Source organism: Talpa occidentalis, unplaced genomic scaffold (assembly GCF_014898055.3).
Source record: "Talpa occidentalis isolate TD23 unplaced genomic scaffold, MPIMG_talOcc4v2.1 talOcc4.3, whole genome shotgun sequence".
In the NCBI taxonomy this organism is placed as follows: Eukaryota; Metazoa; Chordata; class Mammalia; order Eulipotyphla; family Talpidae; genus Talpa; species Talpa occidentalis.
Genome location: NW_023603184.1, coordinates 23,054,224 through 23,073,661, shown reverse-complemented (window position 1 = coordinate 23,073,661; position 19,438 = coordinate 23,054,224). Strand labels below are relative to the sequence as shown.

Sequence of the window (19,438 nt, the reverse complement as noted above, 5' to 3'; positions counted from 1 at the left end):
AAGATACAGCCTGGTGATGTCATTCCCAGCCTCCACGGCCCCCCTCCCCTTATGACTTGCCCTAGTTTACCATTGTCACCAGGAAACTGTCTTGATTATATAGCTCCTCTCCAGGGCAGAAACAATATTTTTGATTCCCTGGTGCCAGGCACAATGCTTGGCACAGAGAAAACACAGGTACATGTTTGTTGACAGTGAAAATCACCTCCCCCTTCACCTTCTATGTCAAGGAAAAGGATATGAAGTGGTTTCTATATTAGGCAGAGAAGAGTGTGGGAATACCATCCTTTAATTTTTTTTTCTTGAGTGGCCTCCCTTTACCTAACACCTTTTACAGATGCTTAATCATCACATTAGCATTTTTAGTCTTTAAAAATGACTAGGTAGGGTCCTTTCATCCTAGGAAAGAGAAAGCACTTAACCCTGGCTGCTGAGTTAGCGCTTCTCAACTAGATCATGCAAAACCTCTGCATTTTTGAAATGGCATTCTTTTTTTCTCAGACTTAAAATATAAAATGTTCATTGTCAGTGGATTGTTACCTGGATGCACTGGCAGCCTCGGAGTATATCCCCAGAGGTCACAAAACAAAACCCCATGGTCAGACCAATTGCAGATGCTTGACTGATGTGACTTATTTAATTAATTAGAACTTACCAGGAGGAAGCTGGGGAAAGAGATGGAGTAAGCTTACACACTCGGTATAATTGTGTGTGGGGAAATGGGTCATCCCACTGGGTCCTAGGTTATACATTGCTCAGCTACTAAGAGCATCTTTCTCTGTTCCATTGGCTTCCTTGCTGATACTGTGGACACTTGGACTGAAGTGGAGGGCTTAAAAAAATGAGGGTTCAGCAGATGGACATTGCCTGGAGCCAGTGTGCTTCCTCTCATGGAGGGACTTGGGGGCAAGTTTGCCTGACCATGTCTGTATTCACCAGTTGATTTGGGGAGCAGTGATGGATTTTGTTAGCATTTTTTTATTAAAAAATATTTATATAAGAACTGGGGTACAGGCCAGAAGCACGGGAGGGTGAGAGGATTCATCAGAGACAGAGCAGGGAGCAGAACAGGCAGACTGCTGAAAACACTGCTGAGGGGAGCAGCGGGTGAGAAAGGAAAGGTCTGCTGTGCCATGTGGGTAGCTTCCTGGCCGGCCGGGAATCGAACCTGTGCTGCAGAGGCCATGGACAGCTTCATAGGGTTGCGCTCAACCCACTGTGACACCAGGGAGGCCCTTTGTTAGCATGTTTTGCAGAGTGTATGTAGGGCGAAGAATGGGAATGAAATGGGTTTCAGAGATGGCTGTCAGATTTAGGGATGACATAGCTGTCATTCTGAAAGGTAGTGTGATTTGTGCATTATGACTTGGTCCTCCTACCCCATTCTATTTATAAGGAACACTCTTATTCAGTCCTTTTAATCTGTGTTCAACACTTTTATGTTCCATTTATTCAATCTATGTTTAACACATTTCACAGGCTTCTAACTTGCTATATATTTAACACTTCTTAAGCACTCCATTCCATTTGATTTTCTTGTTCTCTAGCAGAATTGACTGTTCTCAAATAACACAGCAAACATACATTATAGTGGTTGATTAGGGAAGTACAATATTCACTACAAGTTCTTATTAATTAGTTTTCATTGGTTGCTCTAGCTTCTGGAAAAAAGGCTACTGCAAAGTAGGCAACTTATCAGTATTCACTAATTGACAATGCTACATTCCTGCAAATTGGGGAAATAAGCAGAGAATAGTCATAGAATCTGGGTATTTTGTAGACAAAAAAATACCTTCCTATCATCCTTTTGCTGTGTGGCTGGGAGCAGAGTAAAGTGATGAACAGAAATGAAATGTTGAGTCTAAAAAAAGAACTATGGCGATCATGGCACAATATCCTTACAGTGTCAGATGTGGACTGTGAGACTCAGGGGTAAAGTCTCCTTATCCGCGGTCACACAGTTCTTTATCTTTAAAACTTGTGTAGTCTTCTGTTCTGTGAAATGCTTCATCTTGTGGTCTTGCCACTTTATTGCAAGTAGTATTGGGATTAGTTTCTTGTGTTCTTCAGTGGCTGAATTATGGTAAACATTTACTTGAATGAGCTTTTCTGAAAAATAAAAATGCACATAAAGTCTCAATGTATCAAAATAGATGTTTTTTACATTTCACTCTGGTGAGTGCTAATAGGGTCTCATTACTTCAATGTGCCAATCATTTTCAAAGAGAAATGAGAAAAGCTGGTAAAAGAAATGTTCAGCTTTTTAGAAGGGATGTTGGGTGAGTAGAGATGTGGTTGGGTTGGATTAGACTTTTAGGTGAGGTGTCTTGTCAAGAAGAGAGGCTGAATTGACAATGAGAAGCATTTAATTTGATAGGCCTAGCACTTGAAATATTCATTTCTAGTTTTCCAAAAGGTGTCATACTATTTTCTGGTGGAAAATTTGTGGTTACCTAAAGTAACACTATAAATGGAAAATGCATTAATTCAGTAAGTCTTTATTGGATGCCTATTTTATACTAGGCATTAAGAAATGTGGCTACAACAATGAATAAATTAGAATGCCTGCCCTCGTAGTGCTTAGAGTCCACTGAGGAGAGAAAGGAAATAAGGTAGAAATGTGAAACAAGCTTACAAGTGACCTAAGGAAATAAACTGATCACAATATATAACTCATGATCAATGGTACGGGCAAAATACCCAGAGTGGTGTTAGATATTAGTGGTGAGCTTGCTTTGGAGGGAATGAGCAGGAGGTTTCATTTGCAGTCAGAGCTAAAGGAGGAAGCAGGCATGTGAAGAGTGCGGAGAGGGCATTGTGGGCAGAGGGGAGGGAGCAAAGACCCAGAGGCAAGAGTAGATTTGGGGGTGGGAGATATATCCCTTTTATCCTGGAAGCACTGGGAAGCCTCTGGAGGGTTTTAAACAGGAAACTGGCCTGACTTTACTTTAAAAAGAGCACTGTAGGTGATACGTGGGAAATGGAGAAGAGAAGGCAGTAAAGAAACAGGGAGATGAGTAGGGAAAGTATTAGAGGTGTTCCAGGGATAGATAATGCAGCTTTGATAAGAATTAAAACAGTGGAATTGGGAAGAAGTGGACAGATTGCAGACTTGAGAGCCTGATGACTTGGTCTTAGATTGGATATGGAATATGGAGGAAAAGAAAGAACTGAGGGCACCCTCTAGGTGTTCTTTTGTTTGGTTGTGTTTATTTTTTTCTTGAACTGCGTGGCTCCGTTTACTGAACTCCAGGGGAGAATGGAGGGTTGGGGGAGAGAACAAGTCTGTTGTGAGCATACACACTTTGAAATGCTTATTAGATATTCATATGGAGATGCTAAGAAGGATATTGAATGAGTCTTTTGGTTAAGGGACATATTGGGGTAGTGGCTAAGTTTGGGGGTCATTGGTCTTGGGAATGTATATACTACCCAGGGAAATTGAGTGAGAGGTGAGGATACCCAGAACTGATAGGATATTCTACCTCTTTCCCCCGGGAGGCATTGCTGGTCAGTCATGGCCCTCTTCTCATTGGGACAAAGCTTTGGAATCCTTCAATGTGTTCTCTAGGGAGCCAATGCAACCAGTGAACATATAAGTTAATCTCAAGGATCAACATATTTTTGTTGGCACTAAATTCTAGGTAGAATTTATTGTGAGGATCTTTGCCAAAAGTCATGACAATAAACTGTTTACAAATATTTACTAATAAACTCAAGTTTTAAAAGTGCTTTGTTCAATTAGTCAATAGATTTGGATTATCATCCTAGAAAGTCTTGAGCTTGGATTTGTAGAAGGTACAGAAGCATTTTCTAAGTGGCTATTTCTTATCTCAACCCTTGACCCAGGCTACTTAGCAGTCAGGTAAGATAGGCCTTTCCTAGGGCAGAATAGCAAATGTCATGAATGTCAATTTTATGTTTGTAGCGTGCTCTGCCAGAGGTGGGTGCCTCTGTTGTAGAGACCAACCCTGCTTCCCCCCCTTTATAACCTAGACTTTATAGCTGGAAGACAGTGGTGGTCTTGGCTATGCTGCAAACTTGACAAGGCATTTCATAAAATTTAAAGAAGGCTGAACTGGGGAGGCCCACTGCTTCATTTTGCAAATGAGAAGACAGACCTAAGGTCAAGAGTTCAAGCACTTCCTATGGTTGAGAAGCGATTCTTTAGGATAAGGTTCATCTCAGTCCATACCAATGTCTGTGATACTGCATGGGCAACAAGGCCTTTGTGAGTCTGTTTATCAAGGTCCCTCACACAGTCCTGGAGAAAAACCATGCAGTTACCACTCAGAGAAGACAGACAGGGTGTGAGAAAAGGCACCAAATGTGCCTTTGATGTTCATTTGTTATCCTTTGAGTTGTTTTCTCTACACTTTGCTTCCCACTGCCAGAAAGTGTACTGTAAAACAACACCACTTGGCTTATCATGCACCCTTGGTGAATCTGACATGAGAGATGTCTCTTCATGCGGATGTTGCAAAAAGGATTCCGGCCCAGGAGCAGGATTAGCTGAACTCATATACCTCTAGGCCTGCCGAAATGGCCTCAATTTTCATAGATATTTTACATGGAAAATCATTTTACAAGGAAAATAATCCACAATATGTTTACAGAGAAATTCCAGGCACGCTTAGGGATCACGAGCACACCTTGTATTTATTCTGTGGGCAGAAGCAGAGTTGTCTGGCATCATTAGAACTCATAAATCTCTACTGGGTACCAAGCAAGGGCAGGTCTCCCTGGATGCATAGTGCACAGCAAGAAACCAAGTCTGTGGGACAAGAGAAAATGGAGCCTGCTGAGTGGCGTCTGGGACCCGCTAGACTGGGGATTCTCTAAATTTAGGATTCCATTTAGCCCACTGCCTCTCACCTTATTTACAGCAACTTAATCTGCTTGCAGCAGGCCACATTGCTCAGTGTCCTGTCAAAATTCCTGTCAGAAAATCAGTGCCTGGCCAATTGTGAACTTGTCAAGGTGACAAGTGAACGTGGTGACAGAGATGGCGTTTCCGGGTTTCTCGGTAAATGAATGCAGCTCTGTGGGGTGGTGGATGGTGCCTGGGAATGAAAATTGTTGACGAGAGGGGAAAATAAAAAGTAGAACTTGCTTCCTTTGGATGAAGTATTTGTTTTAATCGCATCTTTTCTCCTGTTTCTTGTGTTCCTTCCTCCCTTCCCTCTGCATTTCTTCATTTTCCTTCTTGTTCTTTCTCTTTCCTTTTGTTTCTCTTGCTCTTCCTTTTCGACTCCTAGATATGGACAGGGAAATCCATGCAGCCCCTCACGTGAGTGAGAAATTAATCCAGCTCTTTCGGAATAAGAGTGAGTTCACATTTTTGGCCACTGTACAGCAGAAGCCATCGACTTCAGGAGTGATCCTGTCCATTAGAGAACTGGAACACAGGTAAGAAAGCTTGTCCTATTTTTGAAAATCTACTCCAAAGGAATGGACTGTGCAAAATGGAATTTAAAACTGGTAGCTCACAGAAAATGCTGAGCTAACAGACTAATGAGTTTACTTTGCATTATGTATTACTTTGGGCAAAGTGGCTTTCTTGTTTGCTCTCTAAGAGCCACCTACAAATGTCTTTCTCACCTGTCTTTTCCAGTACACTTGGCTCAGACCACATTCTAGCCATGACTTAGCGCATCAAATCATCAAATAAGTTAGTTATACTTAACAGTGACCTTCAGTAAACACTTAGTGTGTGTTTAGGTGGGAACTCTGTTTGACACTGGGAATGTTAAATTGACTAAAACAATTTCTTTTCTGAGGATAACCCAAACTAATAGGGAAGACAGACAATCATAAAACATTCTAGAGGCAATGCTAGAAATCTGTGTTTATGGCATAAAGGTAAGAATGATCAGTTCTAAAAGTTATGTAATGACAAGATTCAAAGAGGATGATGGTCTTAAAAGGAAAAAAAAATGAGTAGATATTTGACAGGCTAAATGGGAATGAATAAGGAATAAAAAAATATTCCAGAAAGGTTTGAAGATAAGCAGGTGGGTGGGAATGACTGGAACATGCAGTGTTGTGAGGAAGGTGCTAAGGAGTTTGGGATGGACAGTGAGGGGTGATATTACAGAAGTCAGTGAAAGTCAGATCATTTCAAATCTTTGATGTCATGTTGAAAAACTTGGATTGAAGTCTCCATAGATAATAGCAAACCATATGGATTTTAAATTTGAGAAAGGTCTATTTATTATGAAATAAATGATTAGGTAACCTAAACAATTAAACATTTTGATATCAGCTTCTTCTGTATTAGTCTATTGAAAATATTTGAGTGGCTCCTCTATTCAAGACGGCATGGCAGGTTTTGTGGGGAAATTGAAGAAACATAACCCAGCAAGAGTTTTGTGATATGTGAGGTAAGGCATGACCAAATGAAAAAGCAAAGAATAAAAGAATTGATAATAAAAAATAATTTAGCAGTATTAGAATGAATAATTTTGAAACCATGAAGGTGTTAAGTTCACTGAATCCAGTACATTAAGGAGTCAGTGGTTAAAGAAGACCACAGAGGACAGTGATTCTTGAACACCAGGCAGAATCCTAGCAGGTAATGGAAGGGTTTATTAAGCATGAGAGCAGTGTGGGAAGTCAGAAGGGAGCAATGAAGGAAGATGAAGATGCAAATTTTCTTTAAAGACATGCAGGAGCAAACTAATTTGGCTGGAGGAAAGGGTCTTTCCATGCCCATTTTCAGCAGAGGTGAGGACCAACAGTTCTTTTTTCAATGATTAAGTTTGCTCTCAGCCTCAAAAAAGCCTTGGTGGACCTTGATCCTTTTGTGGGGATGTTGTCAGGTAACAGGCTGGCAGCTTCGGGGTCATGCAGAGAAAGCAAGGTGTAATATGTGTTGTTGAGCAGGTCCTAGTCAGAACCCAAGTGCTCTGAGAGCTAGGAGGAAGCAGAGCTTCTCATTGGAACTGTTCTTTATTCAGGAGCAGAGGCTCCAACAGAGCACCTGGTAGACTGGATTTATAGATTGTTGACTAGAAAATAAGACACCCAGATTCTTTGTATGGTTCTCTCATGTGAAGTTATATCCATTGAAGTATGGGTAACCACTTCTCCTAGCATCACTTGCTGAAGACTGTTTTTCCCCAGTGTATTGCCTTGGAACCTTGCTGGAGATCAGTTGTCATGAATGTGAGGATTTATTTGTAGACTCTGAGTTCTATTCCATTGATTTACATGTCTGCCCTTCTGCTAGTAATGTTTGAATTATTGTGACATTGTAATAAGGTTTGAAATCAGTTAAGTGTGAGCATTTCTACTTTCTTTTTAAAGATCATTTTGGTTATTCAACTACTATTGAATTTCATTGAATTGTAGGACCAAGTTATCATTTCTGGCAAGGCAGCTGACTTCTTACAGAGGTTACTTTTTAATTTGGCAGGTCATCTTCATAGTAAATCATGTTATCCATGAACATGGAACATTTTCCCATTTACTTAGGTCATCTTTAATTTCTTTCAACAATTTTTTGTGGTATCAGAGTTTCAGTTTTGTGTGACTTTTGTTAAACTATTTTAAATATTTTATTTTGGATGCCACCATCAGTGAAATTTCCTTAATTTACTTTCTGTTTATTCATTGCTACTTCATAGAAATGCAACCATTTGCATAGCTATCTTGTATCCTGGAGCCTTAGTAATCTCTTTTAATAGCTTAAGTAGATTTCTTTCTTTTTTATTTATATATATTTTACATCTTTTGCATTTTTTTTTCAATGTTTGCTTTCTTTTACATACAAGGTCATGCCATCTGAAAATAGAGATATTTTCATGTCTCCCTGTTATTTTTGGAAGGATTTATTTTCTTGGCTAATTTGCCCTGATTAGATCTTCCAATACAATGTTGAACTTTCAATAAGATGTTGAATAGATGTAATGAGAACAGATAACTGCCTTGTTTCTGATCTTAAGGAGGGAAGCTTTAAGTTTTCACCACAAAGTGTGATGTTAGCTGTGACTTTTCATAGGTGCTTTTTAAAAAAAAAGATTTATTTTTATACAAGAGCTGGGGTACAGGCCAGATGCACGGGATGGTGAGAGGATTCACCAGAGACAGAGCAGGGAGCAGAACAGGCAGACGACAGAGATACACTGCTGAGGAGAGCAGCGGGTGCTACAGGAGAGGTCTGCTGCACCATGTGGGATTCTCACTGGCTGGCGGGGATCGAACCCACACTGCAGAGGCTGTCTACAGCTCAACCCACTGTGCCACCGGGGAGGTCCTCATAGGTGCTTTTACCCAGGTTGAACATGTTACCTTCTACTCATTGATGCTCTTTGTCAGTCTGAGGAAGTTGCTTTCCATTCCTAGTTTGAGTGCTTTTATCATGAAAGGGTGTTGAATTTTTTCAAGTGCTATTGCCACATCTATCAAGATCATATATTTTTATTCTGTTTTTCTAATGATGTGGCATATTACAACTAATTAGATTTTGGATGTGTACCAAATTTGCGTTTTTCTATAAATTCCACTTAGACATGTTATATAGTCATGTATTCCTGGATTTGATTTGATAAAGAGGATTTTTGTGTTAATATTGGCAATATATATTGGCATGATTTTCTTTTGATATCTTTGGCTTTGGGATCAGAAATTAGCTGACTTCTAAACTAAGTGAGTTACGAGGAGTAGCTTGGATTTTTTTATTTTAAAGCTGACATTTGCAGACTGCATAACCAGGGCCAGGCATCAAAATTTTTGGATTTTTGGTTTTTTAGATTAGTCACCCTCCTTGATTTATTAAATTTTTATAATTTAATAAATACTGAATTTTGATTCTTAAATTCCAGTATTTATACCAGTGATACCTTTTTCTTGTCTTATGCTACTGGTTGGAATGTCCATAACAATGACTTTGAATAATTGAATAGATCAAAGTCCTCATTAAAGTCAGGAGGAAGACAAAATCCTGTCTATAATGTGTTCTTTATGTTTAATATAATCTTTTTAATAACTGGTAATAGTTTTTTTACCTAACACACACAATGTAAATGTATATGGATGTATGGATATATGCAGTGATGATATAAAAGAAATTTAGTTTTATTCCCAATTTACTGAAAGACCAAGAAGTCAACAGCTGTTAAGTTTTTATTAAATACCTCTCAAAGATGGCTTTTGAGACTGGTGTTTCCCCCATCCTTTTATTTACTAACGTAATTATTTACATTAAGAACCATAATGTTAGACTGTTCCTAAAATCCTCAAATAAGCTTATCTTGACTAGTGTTTTGGTTAACATTTTTGCAATATTAGTAAAAATAATAGTGGCAATAAACATTTGAGCACTGATAAATATCAGGCATTGCTGTAAACATTTTATAGTAACCTCATTAAGCACTTACAAGTTTCAACTCATTAGTGAGAGACAGGAGGTTTTTACTTCTATCCATGAGTTAATTTGAGACTTGTCAATTTTTTTTGTTTCCTAGGCTGGTTTAAATACATAGACAACACCTCTTTTATAAATGTTGTTTGATTGAATTCACCTGGGAATAATATGGGCTGATAATTGGGAAATCTTTTATTATTGAAAATGTTCACTTTCTGTTTTGTTATTGCTCTTCTTAATTTTAAACTCTTATTTGGATCAATTTACATTTTTGTGAAAAATCATATTTCACTGAAATGCATAAATAACTGGATATTCTCTTAATATATTTGTCTTGTGTTTGTGGTTTTGTCTTTAACTTCTAGCATGAAATACACGTATTTCCTTTTTTTCTTGGTGAGACTCATGGAAATGTGTAATTTATTGGTCTTTTTAATGAAACAGTTCTTAGTTTTATTGATCAAGTCTACTATTTTTCATTTTAAATTCATTGATTTCTGCTTCTTACCTCATTTTCTATCACTTGCTGGTATTTTTTTTTTTTTTTTACCAGCTTGAATGTTTAGATCTGTTTTTAATATTTTATGTACACTGAAGGCTTTATATATTTTTGAGTATTGCTTTAAATAGAACCCAATGGTACGGTTGTATAATATTTTAACTTACTGTACTTTCCATAATTCTTAAATTCAATTTGACTTTTTGACCCATGTTAGAGCAGTCTAAAAAGCAAATCAAAGGGATTAGATTTAAAAATGATGGGTGACTTCTGGGTTTGTTAATCGATGATATAAAATATGTGCTGTAAGATTTATAGATTTTCAAATAAGCTGGAATTTTCTTAGTGACCTTGTACATGCTTAATTTTTTTCTTTTGGGGGAACATTTTATAAGGTTGGGCAGTAGTTTTCCATGTGTATAGATACATACAGATGTAACTTTCATGGTAACACTTTTCACTTCTGTTACTCAACTTCTATGTGTTATTTGTTTTTTTATTTTTGTATTCCCCATATAATTGCACCCCCCTTATTTTGACCCCAACCCCTCCTTTCCCCGCAACCCCCCCATAGAGTGTCTCTGGTTTATAGTTGTTTGTTGATTTTGATTTTTTCTTTCTTATAGTTATTCTTTTTCCTGGTTCCTTATTTAGGTTTTCTAGATTCCTGCTATGAGTGAGACCATCCAGTATTTTTCTTTCTGGCTTATTTCACTGAGCATGATCCCTTCCAGCTCCATCCATATTGCTGCAAATAGCATAAGTTTATCTTTTTTGATTGCTGAGTAGTATTCCATTGTGTATATGTACCTCATCTTCTTGATCCAGTCATCTATTTTTGGGCATTTGGGTTGTTTCCAAAGCATAGCTATTGTCAATAGTGCTTTTATAAACATAGGGGTGCAGGTGCTCTTTGGAATTAATGTTTCTGTGTCCTTTGGGTAAATACCTAGGAGTGGAATTGCTGGATCATATGGAAGCTCTATCTTTAGTAGGTTGAGGAATCTCCATACAGCAACACTAATGATAAAGGACTGATCACAAAAATCTACAAAGAGCTGATGAGACTCAACAAAAACAAAGAAAATAATCCAGTCAAAAAATGGGCAGGAGAGCTAAAAAGAAACTTCTCCAAAGAGGAACTGCAAATGGCCAACAGGCATATGAAAAAATATTCAACATCACTTGTAATCAGGGAAATGCAAATCAAGACTACAATGAGATACCATCTTACACCAGTGAGAATGGCACATACTAAAAATCTAGCAACCACAAATGTTGACGAGGTTGTAGAGAAAAAGGAACTCTCCTGCACTGTTGGTGGGAGTGCAAACTGGTCCAACCACTATGTGTTATTTATTTGAACTGATGTTCTGAGAGAGATTAATAGCTTCTACTGTGAATAGAATTTTGTCATCTTCTTGGGATAGACTCAAGGGCAGGTGTGGAAATGTATGCATTACCTGTACCACTTCTCCTTTACCAGCACTGGAAAATTCTGTCTAGCAGTATTTCAAGTATAAGTGAACTTGGATATTGGAATAACTAGGCAGGATATGTCTCAAAGTTGGAGATGATTCCTATTTAGGCTGTGCTCAAATACATGAAAGTAACACAGGTAAGGCACAGCATCACAGAGGGTCCCTGGGGGCCATACCACCAGCAAGTTGTACTCTTGGGCACATAGTATGCATTCACTAAATAAACTTTCACTCTATCAATGATTTGTCTTCTCTGTTTCTGGCTAGTGCTACTCACAGATTTCATGGCCTACTTTAAAGGATTACAGGGGAATATATGGTTTGAGGCTCAGATTTTGCCCTGGATGTACTACATGTGGGAGATGACACAGGGCAGTGAAAGGGACAGAGGGTTTGGCATTTGGTATCTGAAATTTATAATAATTTGCAATTTTTGAAAGACTTAGAAATATTTAGAAATATTTCTAAACACCTAGCATAGTTCTTGACACATAATAAAAAAAAAATCCATGATGATGGTGCTTCTGGTGGTGATGATGTTGTTGAAGGGGTTTTTTGATATGGAGAGTTAACAGAATGCCAATGAGTGGCCAGATGAGCAGTCACTTCTTCAGTGCAGTGTTTAGAGGAAAATCATACCTGTCACCAAAACCTTCTGGTGGTGTTCACTTTCCTACAGACAGTAACTTTTACTGATGAGATGCAATGGGGTAACAGCATTCTGGAATGAAATCTTTCTAGCCATCACGAGCACCCCAGGGATTAATCATCCAATTCCTTTTCTAAAGATGTCAGCCAGAAATCCTGCTCTCTTACTGTTCTGGAAACCATTATTGCCTATTTCTGCTGGGCTTCCAGCTCCTCCCAGGCAAGGCCATTATTGAATTAATGACATAAGAGTTCCCTTTGTGGTTGAATTTGCTTCTAGCCGAAGGTAGGCCTTTCTCTCACCTGGTGGAGATCCAGCAACCAGAGGTGGATCATTTGGAAGGTTGTGATTCTTTAAACCAGAAGTGAACTTCTTGGCATAGCAATATCTTCAAACTCCCTAGGTAACTGAATCAATTGAGTTCCATGAATATCTTAAACAAGTAGATAAAATGAAATGAGAAACTTAAATATAAAGACAATTGAAAATATATCTGAGGTAGCAATCAAATAGATTATTTTATGGAATAGAAGTGGCATTCTTATTAATTCTGACCTATATTTCTAATTTGATTTTCTTTAATAGTACCAATATAGCACATGGGAAAAGGAACAAAGACGAATTTGTCTTGCTGAACTATCTTAATGGCATGGCAGAATTAATGTTTATTTTTCCTGATTCAAATGTGTTAATATAGAGCTTTGTTAAAATGGAAAGCTTGATTAACATAGATTAAACCTAATTGAACATTCTGCCAGTATATGCAACTCTATAAGATATAATGGTAAATCTTCCATTTTTCCATCTTATTTCTAAATTATAGGTAAAATTAAACTAAGTGTAATTAGATAGGAAACAAAAGCTAGGGGTCTAAGGAAAAGCTTTCTATGGAATGTTTCTGTAATGGGATGTGGAGATCTTTTTGGTTACCTAAGAAAGTTCTTCTTTTTGTTAAAACAAAATGCTCTGTTTTTTAAAAAGATTTATTTATTTATGTATACAAGAACTGGGGTACAGGCCAGAGGTGCAGGGGTGTGTGTGAGAGGATTCACCAGAGACAGAGTGGGGAACAGAACAGGCTGACCGATTGAAATACACTGCGAGAGGAACAGCGGGTGAGACAGCAGTGGTCTGCTGTACCATGTGGGTAGCTCCCTGGCCAGCCAGGGATTGAACTCATGCTGCAGAGGCTGTGGATAGCTTCACAGTGCTGTGCTTAACCCCTTGCAGCACCAGGAAGGCCCCAAAATGCTCTATTTCTAAAGAAACTGATAGCTTTTTGAATTCATGGGTTAGAAAACTTTCCACTTGGATGCCAGATAGGTCTGGATTCGGTTCCTGGCTGTATTCATTACCAGAGCTGTTGCAATTGCTTTTCATTTCCCATGCCTCAGCATCCTCCTGTGTGCTAGAGATGTCGATATCATGGAGTTATTGGGAGTGTTAAACTTGGAGAGAGGTTCCTCACAGTATCATATCAAGATACTTAATGCCTTTTCCCTTCCTCTTCTCATGACATTAGTTATTTTCTAATTGCTCCCCAAATTCTTCAGAACAGAAAAAAGTCAATATTCTCACTGTGTGAAATAGGAGTCAAGTTTACACTTCGAGATTTTTATACATAACCCAAAATAATGGATTATACTAATGAAATGCATCCTATAACTCAGCAGATTTATCTTTTTAATGCCCAGTGATTTTTTTTAAGGATTTATTTATTTATACAAGAACCTGAGTACAAGCCAGATGCATGGGAGGGTGAGAGGATTCACCAGAGACAGAATGGGGAACTAACAGGCAGGCAGATTGAAACACACCAAGGGACGCAGCGGGCAAGACAGGAGAGGTCTGCCACACCATGTGGGATTCTCGCCGGCCGACTGGGATCGAACATGCACGCAGAGGCTGTGGACAGCTTCACAGCACTGTGCTCAACTGCCTGTGCCACCAGGGAGGCCCTGACTAGTGATTTTTACACTAATATTTAAATTATTTTATACTTTCTGATAATTGGCTGAAAGTATCAGAAAAGATCTGAGGGTGAGGGGAAGAAATTCCAGAAGTGTTTGTTACATGTTTTTTTTTAAACTTTTTTTTTTTTATAGAGGCATGTTTTATTTATTGGTTTGTTTGTTTGTTTTTTGTTTATACATGCACTGGGTACAGTCAGAAGCGCGGGAGGGTGAGAGAATTCACCAGAGCCAGAGCGGGGAGCAGAGCAGGCAGAAGGACCGAAGTACACTGCTGAGGGGAGCAGCGGGCGGCAGGAGAGGTCTGCGCGCCATGTGGGACCCTCCTCTGGTGGCCGGGGAGCAGCGGGGAATCGAACTGGCGCTGCAGAGGCCGCGGGCAGCTTCGCAACCCAGTGCTCAACCACTGCACCACCGGGGAGGCCCCTTGTTACATGGTTTGATGAAGTCAGCCTAAGCAAAAAAAGTTTTTCCTCGGGCTATTAAAAGTACATTTCCAGAAATTGAGACTCTTATGTAAATCTGGAAGTTTAATTCTTTCCTTAAGGACATAAACCTTAAGGCTTATGTGATTAAAAATGTACCGTTTTACTTGAATTGCTCCCATTTTGTTGGGAAGGAAGAGAGCAAAGTTCAAATTGGAATCTTGCCCTAATGTAGATCTATCCTTGTTGCTTTTGAAGTATATGAAAGGTCTCTGATTTCAAGTAAATTTATGAGCCTATAAGTGGAGAGAATTTAGATTTAGAGCTATGCTCTTAGTGAGCTCCAGTAGACATTAAGCTCCCTTAAAAACATTCAGGAACCAGTAGTGAAAACCTACCCAGGACATTGTGTGATGCTCAGTGCTAGTCTTCAATTGTGAAGCATATGGGGATGGAGATAGTGAATAAGAGAAACATTTCAAAATGGTGTCACTTCTCGCCTGGGAGGGATATGGGGAGCACAGAGCAGGGTGGCTTGCTTAGCCTCAAGGGAATTGCAGTCTTCCCACGGAGAGTTATGGTTAGCAGACTAAAGAGAATAAGTAGAAACCAGCCAGGAGAAGATGAATGGCAGATGCTTCTGGAGGGCACGTGGGAAAGAAGAGAGAGATAACTGTGTATTACAAGAATTCAAGAAAACTTCAGTTATTAGAGTAGGGAAGAAGGGCAAGGTGTGGTCAGAGGTGAACCTGGAGGGTTAGGGAAGAGGCCAGATCAGGAATGACTTCCTAAGCATTGCAGAGGGTTAGCTTTTATGCCAAAGACAATGGGGAACCATGGACATGCAAATGTGTCGTGATGAAATTTATGCTTTAGGAAGATCACAGTGGCTGCTTAGTGGAGAGTGGCACAGAGGGGCCACAACTTAAGACTGAAACTCAGCTGCAAGGTTGCTGCAGCTGTCAGAATCCAGAGGCTAGTTAAGAGGATGGAGTCCTGGACTACTTCAAATAATTGATGCAGGTGGAAGGACGTTGGTTAACTTGAAAGTGATCTGGTTGTACTTTGGTGTGGGATGTTTGGAGACTGGAGTCAAGTGTGACTGCAGTGTTCTGGACCTGGGGACATGCTGGGAGGCACTGTGCTCTGAGCAGACCAGCAGGGGGGTTGTGTTTGTCCTTTCTTTCATCCTGGTATTGTTCATGCCACATTGAATAGTTATTTGAATTTACTTAGTTGAACTTTTTAGTTGAATGATCAAAAAAGTAGAAAAGCTGAAAGTGTATGGGAAATATTCTCTAGTAAATGGCATCTCCTACCTCTGGGTGAAGCTTTCTTTTGGTAAAAGGAAACAGTTAAAAGCTGAAAATGTGCATCTTCTAAAAATGATTCCAAATGTTTGGAACCATGATGACTGGGATTTGATTTTCCATCATTTTTATCTTTACTCCTAGCAGAGTGTAGACGCAGCTCTAAAGGAAAGTTTAAAGGCAGCAGCGTGCATTAGGAAGTGGTAATTTTGAGGCAGAAATGAAAATGGCAGGATCTTTTGTCAAGAAAATGAGGAGGCTTTTCAGGAACACACTAATTAAATAAAGTTTAAATCTTTGTCAGAAGAAATGAAGCTCTTCAGGTGACTTTTGACCTTAATTGAAGATAAGCAAGACACATCATAGCAATAGATTACAATGTCTTGGGCAAATTGCTTGTGCTTGTGTGTGTGCATATTAGATTTGGATTGCCCAGTGTTTGAGAAATAGAAAAACAGCAAATGTAGCCATTAACCTTTACTTCTTTAGTAAAAATACTTACATTATTTTATGCATAAATATTAATGAAATTGTAAGTTCAATGGAATTCTTCTGTAGAATTTAAAATACTGTCTTCTTAGAGCCTTTGGAACGACAAGTTGTGAAACCCTTGCATGTCTGGGTAATAGGTGTTCACTTACTTGGTTCCGTGAAGAGAAATGTGGATAGATGAGACTTGTCGCTGATGAAAGGTGGATTTTACCCCAGGATTCTGTGTTCTGGATGAAAGACATCATGGACTGTCAGTCTATTGAAGATGGAGCACTGGCAAGGGATGCTGTACCAGGCATCAGAAAACATGGACTCTGTCAACGAATACCCTGGGGATTCTGGGCAGACCCTTCCCTGTACCTCAGTTTATTTATCTGTCAAATTACGTTTCATTCATTACTTATCAGATACAAATCTGTTAGACACTAATCTTCAAGTGGGAGCATTGATGGATTCTGAGGAGGTAAAAAGAGACCCATAAGGCCTGTCCTCAGGGAGCCTGCATTCTAGAATGGTGAGTTGGACAATAAATATGGACAGAATTTAATAATACACCAGGGATGAGTGACAGTTCAGTAAAGAGAGCTCAGAGAGGCTCTGAGGATGGGGCATTTGAACTGATTCTAAGGAAGATCCAGCTATGAGGAAAAAAAAAAATGGGTGGACCGGGCCTCACCTGGTGGCGCAGTGGTTGAGCGCTGGGCTGCGAAGCTGCTGCAGCCTCTGCAGTTCAATCCCCGGCCACCGGCGAGGGTCCCACATGGTGTGCCAACCTCTCCTGCCACCCCGCTGCTCCCCTTAGCAGTGTATTTCATCAGTCTGCCTGTTCTGCTCCCCGCTCTGGCTCTGGTGAATTCTCTCACCCTCCCGCGCTTCTGACTGTACCCAGTGCTTGTATAAATAAATAAATAAATCTTTAAAAAAAAAAAAAGGGTGGACCTGGGCTGAGGAGACAGTTAATGGCAAGAGTTCATCTTTTTTAATAGCTGAGTAATATTCCATTGTGTATATATCTCACATCATCTTAATTCACTGCTTGGTCCTTGAGGATTTAGACTCCTTCTATAACTTAACTATTGTAAATGGTGCTGCAATGAATACAGGGATGCATATATCCCTTTGAATTTGTGATTTTTATATTCTTTGGGTAGATAACTAGGATTGGAATTGCTGGATCATAGGGTTTATCTAGGAACTCTCATACACTGTTGGGAAGGTAGACTGGCCCAGCTCCTATGGAAACCGGTGTAGAAGTTCTTCAAAATGTTTTTTTTTTCCATTTATGTAGCCATTAGCAGAAAAGTGAATTATTGTAACCATTTTGTATTAAAAGAACAATTAAAAGAGCTGCTTATTTCAAGAAAAATACTTCATAATTTTGACTTACTTGAGTTATGTGTTGCTGACTGGTCCCCGTGGTCACTGCAGTTTGACTCCCTTTCTAGAGGCTGGAGTCTTGGTGAAATGTTTTAAAAGCAGTTGAGTGACATGCTTAGATTGTTGCTTTAGAGTTCTTATGTGGTTATGTGGAGGTTGCATTTGGCATCTTTGCATCTTTGTTGCTAACCAGAGGAATGGACAAGTTCAAAAATCACTGGAATAAGTGTGGTGGTCTTCAAATTGAGAAAGGATGAAAAAAATCCAAGGGCAAAGAAATGGCACTAACCAGAAGCTCAATGGATTTCACATCCTATACTTTCAGGCAGGATTTATTTGTGAGGCTGTTTTAGATTTCTTCCCACAAATTACCCCAATGGCATTTGATTTTCCTATTTCTGTAGTGGTAAAAAAAAAAATTTTTTTTCAATAGGTCTCCTATTTTCTTTTTCTTTTTTTTTAATTTTATATATTTCTTACACAATTTTTCATTTTTGCACAATGTATGCACTTTTATCTTTGTTATATTCCCCATACAGTTGCACCGCCCCTTATTTTGACCCCAATCCCTCCTCTCTCTGCCTGCCACCCGCCCCCGTAGTGTGTCTCTAGTTTATAGTTGCTTGTTGATTTTGATTTTTTCTTTTTTTAAGTTTCTTTATTATAGTTATTCTTTTTCCTGGTCCCTTATTTAAGTTTTCTAAATCCCTGCTATGAGTGAGACTATCTGGTATTTTTCTTTTTCTTTCAGGCTTATTTTGCTGAGCATGATCCCTTCCAGCTCCATCCATGTTGCTGCAAATTGCATGAGTTTATTTTTTTTAATGCTGAGTAATATTCCATTGTGTATATATACAACATATCTTCTTTTTTTTAAGGATTTATTTATTTATACAAGAACTGGGGTACAGATGAGAGGTGCAGGAGGGTGAGAGACTTCACCACAGACAGAGTGGGGAGCAGAACAGGCAGACGGACCAAAGACATTGCTGAGGGGACCAGTGGGTGAGGCAGGAGAGGTCTGCCTCGCCGTATGGGTTTCTCCCTGGCTGGCCGGGAATTGAACCCGTGCTGCAGAGGCTGTGGACAGCTTCACAGCGCGGTGCTCAACCCACTGTGCCACAGGGGAGGCCCTATACCATATCTTCTTGATCCAGTCATCTATTTTTGGGCATTTGGGCTGTTTCCAAAGCTTAGCTATTGTAAATAGTGCTGCTATAAACATAGAGGTGCAGGTGCTCTTTTGAAGTAATGTTTCTGTGTCATTTGGGTAAATACCTAGGAGTGGAATTGCTGGATCATGGAATCTCTATCTTTAGTAGGTTGAGGAATCTCCACACAGCTTTCCATAGTGGTTGGACCAGTTTGCACTCCCACCAGCTGTGCAGGAGAGTTCCTTTTCCTTCACATTCTCACCAACATTTGTTGTTGCTATTTTTTTAAATATGCGTCATTCTCACTGGTGTAAGATGGTATCTCATTGTATTTTTGATTTGCATTCCACATTTTCTAAAGTCAGAATTTGGAGTCTACTGTCTGAGGAACATTAGGCTGACTTCTGGGTTAGTGTTAAGTTTGGAAGATAGGATATTATTCCTGAAATCATGGAATCCTTGTAATTTGTTAATGACTGTAACTGGACAATAAATTATCCCAGAATAATTGTCTTTGAAAAGCTGGACTTTCTAGTCATCACTGGTTTAGTGGAGTTGACTCTGTACAAATAGTAAATATTCATGATGAGTTTAAAGGACATAGGAAAATGACCATTACTTGTCCATTTGTCTCCTTTCATTCTGCTTTTATTTGGTTGTGGGTACTGAGGTCTCAGCTTTGAAAATATGGAATAATTTCTTTCCTGCATATTC

The 19,438-nt window shown here is 39.2% G+C and overlaps 1 protein-coding gene across 2 annotated transcripts in view; it reads left to right on the top strand.

Moving 5' to 3' along the window:
* Positions 1-19,438, top strand: part of NELL1 (neural EGFL like 1) — a 738,699-nt gene that overhangs the window by 61,400 nt on the left and 657,861 nt on the right. For both annotated transcript variants that reach the window (XM_054699344.1, XM_054699343.1), the window contains exon 3: positions 5,259-5,409. In XM_054699344.1, the coding sequence (XP_054555319.1) occupies positions 5,259-5,409 (151 nt within the window). The remainder of the gene's footprint in view (positions 1-5,258; positions 5,410-19,438) is intronic.